Source organism: Capsicum annuum, chromosome 10 (genome assembly GCF_002878395.1).
Source record: "Capsicum annuum cultivar UCD-10X-F1 chromosome 10, UCD10Xv1.1, whole genome shotgun sequence".
NCBI classification, from domain to species: Eukaryota; Viridiplantae; Streptophyta; class Magnoliopsida; order Solanales; family Solanaceae; genus Capsicum; species Capsicum annuum.
Genome location: NC_061120.1, coordinates 218,322,846 through 218,330,652, shown reverse-complemented (window position 1 = coordinate 218,330,652; position 7,807 = coordinate 218,322,846). Strand labels below are relative to the sequence as shown.

At 38.4% G+C, this 7,807-nt stretch overlaps 1 protein-coding gene across 1 annotated transcript; it reads left to right on the top strand.

Moving 5' to 3' along the window:
* Nucleotides 1-683: 683 nt before the first annotated feature.
* Nucleotides 684-4,943, top strand: LOC107844676 (putative late blight resistance protein homolog R1A-3). The gene has a single exon (XM_047397428.1). The coding sequence runs from the start codon at nt 826-828 to the stop codon at nt 4,726-4,728; it is 3,903 nt and encodes a 1,300-aa protein (XP_047253384.1). The 5' UTR covers nt 684-825; the 3' UTR covers nt 4,729-4,943.
* Nucleotides 4,944-7,807: the final 2,864 nt, after the last annotated feature.

Here is a 7,807-nt window from a genome sequence, read left to right as displayed (position 1 = left end):
TAGCATCCAACTGTAAAACAGATCTGTAAGATGTGCTGATTTTCGAGGTGAGATTCTCGATTTTTCCATGCCATACCTCGGCTTGCTTTCCTCTACTCATTGGCACAAAGTGATTGGATGGCCTTCCAGCATTTTGGACCCAAACTTGTAACCTCAATTTTAATTTCATCTTATATCCAACCCGTTAAATTGTGGCAGGATCAGCCAATTTTCTATAATTCTCCAGCCATTCAAAACACCTCAAGGTGTCGTTAACACACGTATATTTAGCCATTTCTCAGTTCTATAGCCAACTTCAGTTGTGCTATTGGCCATTTGCCGGAGTTGTATGATATTGAGGGGAGCCTTGGATATGGAAAAAAAAGATTTTTGGGATAATCATATGAAAAATTAAAATGGGTTGAATTAAAAACCTGGTTGGGTCATGACTCATTTGACCCGCCCAAATTTACTTTGGGGATCGGGCTGGGTCAAATGACCTGCTTAATCTGCAATACGAGCATACTGCTATTATCATTTGTCACCACAATTTTAATTTCATCTTATATCCAACCTGTATTTAAACTCATTTTAACAGCCCTATTTTTCTCCATCATGAAGGGGTCCACCGTCCACACCTATTGGTTGAATGTTTGGCAGCTTTTACTATAAATAGGAGGGCTAAGCTCCTCATTCAACACACCAACAAAAACAACAACTTAGTAGTAGCTGTTATTTTTTTTTTTTGAGTGTGTTGTAATTCTTAGTTATTTTTCCGTTGTTATTACCGCAAATATTATTTCTGTGGTGGGGGTTTATCTCCAACACATCAAACATTGAGAAAGAATGGCATACACTGGTGTTAACTATTCCCTGAATCATCTGGTTCGCCTGCTGAGCACTCCGGGCCTGACTTCCTCGAAAGAATCCCAGATCCCTATGCTTAAACTGGAGCTGGGCTTCCTGAGAACTTTTCTCTGGTGGACGGCAAAACACTGTAGGGAGAATGGGAATTTGGAAGCTCTCTTACTGCAAATCGAAGTTGTGGCACGAAATGCAGTAAGTCACATCCAACCCATTCTTCTGAAGAGCGTTGAAGACAGCGCCAAAGAATTGGATCAGCGGTCTGCTGAAGTACTGCATCACGTGCAACTTCTCAAGCCAGAGATTGAAAAGGCTTACATCAAAGTTGCAAAGTCTTCTCCTCATGTACCGGACGCATTGATGGTGGTGGAGTTCATGAACTCTCTGATTGACAATCTGAAGGATCTGCTTCGCTATCGGGACCCTTCCACTTTTTCAGAACTCAGACCATTTGTAACTAAGCTAAGGTTCTTGAGAAATCTTCTTAGCTTTGTAGCTACACGTTGCATCGACCAGAAGAAGCTGAAAGATCTCACCAATCATACTGAAGGGATAGCTATCGAAGCAGCATGTATTCCTTTCATGTGTGCGTTTGATCCAAAAGATGGAAAAAGTACAATTTCCATCAAGGACAAGCTCACGGAACTGACGCGGAAAATTAAGCCCAGCACTCCAGACATCAGAAGGATTTACATGGGAGTCCTCGGAGCATTGAGTCTATTAACAACAGAGACTGACATTTCAGATCCAGACTTGGCATCCTTCATAGACACTCTCGAAGATTGTCTGGTAGATTTACAAGACAACCAGCAAATTTGGATGGACTCATTGAAGGTTAACTTTGAAGTCCTCCACCACGAACTCACCTTCCTCAGTTCTTTTGCTAAGGACCCGCCAAATCAATTCATTGAGAGTGACAAGCCGGAGTCGGATGATCCAAAAGCTGACCCAATTCAAGTTCTCTTGGGAAAGATAAGAGATTGGAGCAGCACTTCTGATGCTCATTCCTTCAAGGACTATACAGAAAGTTTGACATTCAAAGGTCAGTTCACCCATATTCAAGATCTGGCTGTTAAGGTGGGATGTACCATCTTTTTCTTCTTTGATTTCAACGAGCTGGAAGAGCACAAGCTTGTCGAAGCAGAAACTACACTTGTTGATCTAATCAAAAAGATCAAGCTCCTTAAGTCGGAGATCGGAGTTCCCATCCCACTGACATTGCCTGAGGTTAATATAATAAGGATAGATTACCTGGGTTTTATAAGAAATTTTAGAGAGCTACTTGACCAGCAGGCAGGTCCAGTCAATTGCCTGAAGCGTCGTGCACTGGGAATTGCTGACGAGCTGGAATACCTAAGTTCTTTTCTCAAAAATTGTGGAGAGAATTTCCATGAGCATGAGAAACTGAGGAATCTTGCAACCCAACTAATGACTGCTGCGTACAGAGCTGAATATGACATTGAGACGCATTTACTAAGAGACGGCACTGTATTCAACCATTCACTTTCTCTTATTGATGCTGTTGGAGAAATGAAGAGAATCAGAAGGGAGGTCATGGTGTTTAACCAAAAGATGAGCTATGTTACTGAGCCCAAGGTTGTTAATTTGACAATGCCCTCCAGAGACATGATAAATGTTGCTAAGCAGGAGGAACTGGTGGGCTTTACGGACAAAAGGCACAGATTAATTGATCAACTGACAAGAGGATCTAGTCAGTTAAGTGTCATAGCAATTGTTGGCAAGCCTGGAGTTGGTAAGACAACTCTTGCTAAGAGGTTCTACAATGATCCTGGAGTTTCCAACCATTTTGATATTTGTGCTTTCCTCACTGTTTCTCGGGTCTATGACAATCGAGAATTATTACTTGAGATTTTACGTGATATCACTGGGCATAATGACACAGTAGATGGAAGGATCTTTTCTGATTTGCCGGAAATGCTGGTCGAGCGTCTACATGGAAAGAGATTCCTCATCGTAATGGATGATGTGTGGGACGCTGAAGCATGGAATGTTTTGAGTGCATCCCTTCCAAAGGATGATAGCACAGGAAGTAGGATTCTCTTGACAACTCGATCAGATGATGTGGCTCAGTATACTGCAGCAGGCTTTCAACTACATAATATACATCATCTTCGACCTCTTGGAGAAGAAGATAGTCGGATATTACTTGAGAAGAAGATTTTCCAACAAGAATCTTGTCCTCCAGAGCTGAAGGGACTAGCGAAGCAACTTTCCAAGAAAACTAAGGGGCTACCGTTTGCAATAATTCTGGTTGCTGGTATTCTTGCTAATGCAGAGAAAACAGCTGAGCATTGGACAGAAGTACAAGAATCGCTAGACCAAACCAAGATTGATGGTAACGACCAAGATTTGTCCAGTATTATTGGAATGAGTTACCAGGGTTTACCAGATTGTCTGAGGCATTGCTTCCTCTATTTCGGAGCATTCCCACAGGATGATGAAATTCTGACATCTAAGTTGATCAGGTTGTGGATTGCAGAAGGATTAATACAACAAACTGAAGGGAAGAGCTTAGAGGATGTGGCAGTGGATTACCTAATGCTCCTAATTGGAAGAGGTCTTATTATGGCGGAGCAAAAGAGCTCAAAGGATCGGGTGAAATCATGTAGAGTCCGTGACCTGATACGTGAATTTTGCTTAGCTAAAGCCAAACAGGAAAATGTTTATCGGCTGATGGACGGTTACGGAGAAGTCTCTACTGTGGATGGTTTTGATCATCGCGGTGCTGATTCCAATATCCCAGTCTCCGTAACATGTGATCATCGCCGGCTGCTCATTTCATCTAATTGGTGGGCTAATACTTCATTAGAAGTTTCTGGTCCACTTGTCCGCAGCCTGGTGGTAACTGGCAGAAGATCTGATTTTCCCCGGTCTCATGTCTCATCTCTGTATCACAACTTCAAACTTCTCAGAGTTTTGGATTTAGGGAGTGTAAATGTGGGGAATGACTTTCCAGTTGGGCTTGAAAACATGACTCTGTTGAAGTACTTAGAAGTTCGGGGAGAAGTGACTTCAGTGCCGTCTTCCATTGGCAGCCTCCAGAGATTGGAAACTTTTGTTACAATAGGATTACGGGGAGAAATTGCACTACCTGATGCTATTTGGAACCTGAGAAATTTGAGGCATTTGCGTATAGACAGCCGTGCTTCTTTTGGTGCCCCTGCCTATAAACAAGAAATTTCAGGGAAGCTGCTGTCCAACCTGAGGACAATGTCGACTCCAATTCTTAAATACGGGAAAGATTCAGAAGAGATACTGAGAAGGTTACCACGTCTTAAGAAACTGAAATGCATCTGTCTTTTCAAAGAGAGAATGCTTCCCAGACTGGGCCTTCTACCTCAACTTGTCTCTCTCAAGCTATTTAGCGATGGTCCCGCGCTCTCTCCAGATTTCTATGGGTCGGAATTGGAATTCCCTTCAAACGTCAGAAGGTTGACCCTCTCAGGGTGTCGCCTGCCATGGAATCAAATATCAATTATTGGAAGGCAACTTCGCAATCTTGAGGTCCTGAAATTGCAGAACAACGCGATTGTGGGTAGTCGTTGGGTGATACAAGCTGATGATTTTCCCGGTCTTAACTTGTTGAAATTAGATACACTAGACCTTGAGGTATGGTCCGTAATGACCTCTTCCTTTGTTATCTTCATAGGGCTGTTTCCCAGCCTTGAGCGACTGGAGTTGCAGAAATGTAAGAAACTGAAGGAGCTCCCCACTGTGTTGAAGACATGTGAAAAACTAAAGGAGATCAAGGTGAAGTGGTGCAACCCATTCCTTCAACATTCAGCCAGCAGAATTATGGAAAAACAATATCCAGCCATCGATTCTTCTTCTTCATCTAGCTCAGAAGATGAATCATCCCCTTAATTCTCTTTGAAATGGTTTTAAAAGATTTCATACTTTCAAGTTATTATTCAATCAGCAATTTCTTCTCCTTCGTCAGAAATTATCCTTCTTCTAATTTTTCTTTTCTTAGAGGAAGAACTATTCATTATTTGTGTTGGTAACAACATATAGAAAGATTTGAATGTAAATTAGAATCTTTCATAAAATAATATAGTAAAAATTATCTTGTATATACTTATTAGATTGTTTCGTGTATGAATTCTGTATTAAATCTGCATGAAATATCAATATTTCGTTCAAGGTTTATAAAATAGTTTCTTACATATTATATTTCTATGGAATGTGTATAATGTGATCGTGATATTCAATTAACAAGATATACTTAACATTATAAATTGTTGGAATCAGTTTGTAAAGTGATTTCTTACATGTCACATTTATATGAAATGTGTATGAAATAGATATATAAACTGATATTTATGAATTGTGATATTCAATTTAGGAGATACCAATTGAAATATCCATTTCATACACTATATGCTTATCTCTTTGAATCAACATTCTATCTCATCTACTTTTGTATTAAATTAAGATTTAATGAACATTGTCATCTTTCATACTGAGAAAAAGAATCGAGATTTGTAAAAAAAAAAACTGTAGTGCATCTGGTTCTTCAATAATGGGAAAAAAAATAATGTGATAAAAAGATAAAATTTGTGATTACCTATGAACGATTCTGATTGATTTTGAAGAAATATAGTATGTGAAAAGAGTAGAGTAAAATGGAGTGAAAAGAGGGAGAAATAACTTTGTAATTTATGAGAGTGAATAATAAATTTGAAGTTTTTTGAAAAGGTAAGAAGGATAATAAATAAAGATATAATATTCCTTCTATAATTATCCATATAGTACTAAACCCTAAAAAAAAAAAGGAGTTATTTTTGTTTAAAAAAATTTTGATCGTTTTTTTTTTTTTTTGAAAAAATAAATTAGTTTCTTAAAAAGTTGCTACAAGTTACAATTAAAATAGCTAATAAAGCAATTATCTAAAAATGTCTCTATAACTTTTAATTTATAATCTAATAAATATATAAGGGATAATTTTCACTTTTAATAATGGACTAATTTGGCTAAACCAAGTTAACCCATTACAAATTACCAACCCAAATAGACAAATCAAGATGGGTAGTAACAATCACCAACCCATTACAAATCACTAATTTTTAATGTAATAAGTGCTAGAATCACTAGAATAAAGTAAGATGGGTAGTAACAATCACCAACCCATTACAAATCACTAATTTTTAATCTAATAAGTGTTAGAATCATTAGAATAAAGCAAGATGAGTAGTAACGATCAAGATTTGTCCAACATTATTTGAATGAGTTACCAGGATTTACCGGGTTGTCTGAGGCATTGCTTCCTCTATATTTCGGAGCATTGCCACAGGATGATGGAATTCTGACATCTAAGTTGATCAGGTTGTGGATTGCAGAAGTATTAATACAACAAATTGAAGGGAAGATCTTAGAGAATGTGGCAATGGATTATTACCTAATGCTCCTAATTGGAAGAGGTCTTATTATGGTGGCTCAAAAGAGCTCAGCAGATCAAGTGAAATCATGTAGAGTCTGTTGAAGTCCCACATCGGTGGTTAAAGAGTTCTTGATCTCCTTATATGGTCTTGGGCAATCCTCCTCTCATGAGCTAGCTTTTGAGGTTGTATTAGGCTCAAGGTTCGTTTCTTTATTATGGTATCAGAGTTAGGCCCACTCAGTTCATTATTTCCGATATTGGGCCCCCGTCTTATTATATTTGTTAAGGCATGTGGAGTTTTGATGATAGACATATGAATGAAATATTTGTGAAAGCTGGTCCATTCAAGTATACAAAGAAAAGCTATAGGCAAGGCTCTTGATAAGATGATACTGTGCATAGACAGGAGTGGATAAGCAAGAATATTCAGGAACCTTCTCAAACACTTACTGTGCATAGACAGGAGTGGATAAGCAAGAATATTCAGGAACCTTCTCAAACACTTATCACTTCAGTAAAGTGGAAGAAAAATGCAAATATTCAGAAGTTGAGTTGATCTAGAAGTCCAACAGTGAGAAGAGTTTTGCAAGGATAACGAATAAAGCAAAAGAGTCCTATTCAACCAGGGGAGAAAAGGAAGAAAGAAACATAAATCAACTAGGAATCTATCACAGGAGTATTATCAGGGTGCATATATACAACAAAGCACGATCAAGTAACTTACTCAATGCACTGAAAAGAAAATCAACAATCAGCATAACAATTTACATACTTGAAGAAGAACCTGGTCCCTTACTTAGCAAGTCGTAGACTGTGTAGTAGGTAGGTTCTTTAAGTTGTAATGAGTCATTATTCTAGTCTCAGTGATCTATAAACTGAGTTAGGAATTGTGTCTTCAAGTTGGGAACTCGAAGACTTTGGAACACTTATCTTGGGAAGATTTGTGTTTTTGTAGAGATAGGAGTTAGAAGTTTTAATTCCTAGTTAACAAGAAGTCTTTTATTTCTGTTGATTGTTGAGGCTCTTAGTATTATAGTGAAGTTAGGGTTAAATCCTGTAGAGGTACAGGTCGTGGTTTTTCATACCTTTCTTGAGCCGGGTGTTTTCCACGTAAAAATACTGTGTTCAATATTTACTTCTGTGAACCACGTTTACTTACTTGTTCCATAGATAGGCAATTAGTAGGGCTCATACTCTAATAAGTGGTATCAGAGAGAGTTTTTCTTAAATAAGGCTAATACCTAAGAAAAGATCAATATGATGAATTCCGCACCTCCTACTGGTCACAGTGAAGGTCAGTCAACCACTAGACCTCCACTTTTTGATGACTCTCATTTTATCTGGTGGAAAGCAAGAATAGAGATGTTCATTCAAGGTAAAGATTATGAATTATGGGACAGGATTACTGATGGTCCCACTATTCCAATGAAGACAGTTTATGGTGAACAAGTTAATAAAATAAGGAGTGGATTTACTCCGGATGACTTGTTGGCTTTGAAGAAAAATACAAAGGCCAAGAATATCTTGGTCTGTGGACTAGGACCTGCTGAATACAACAGGGTA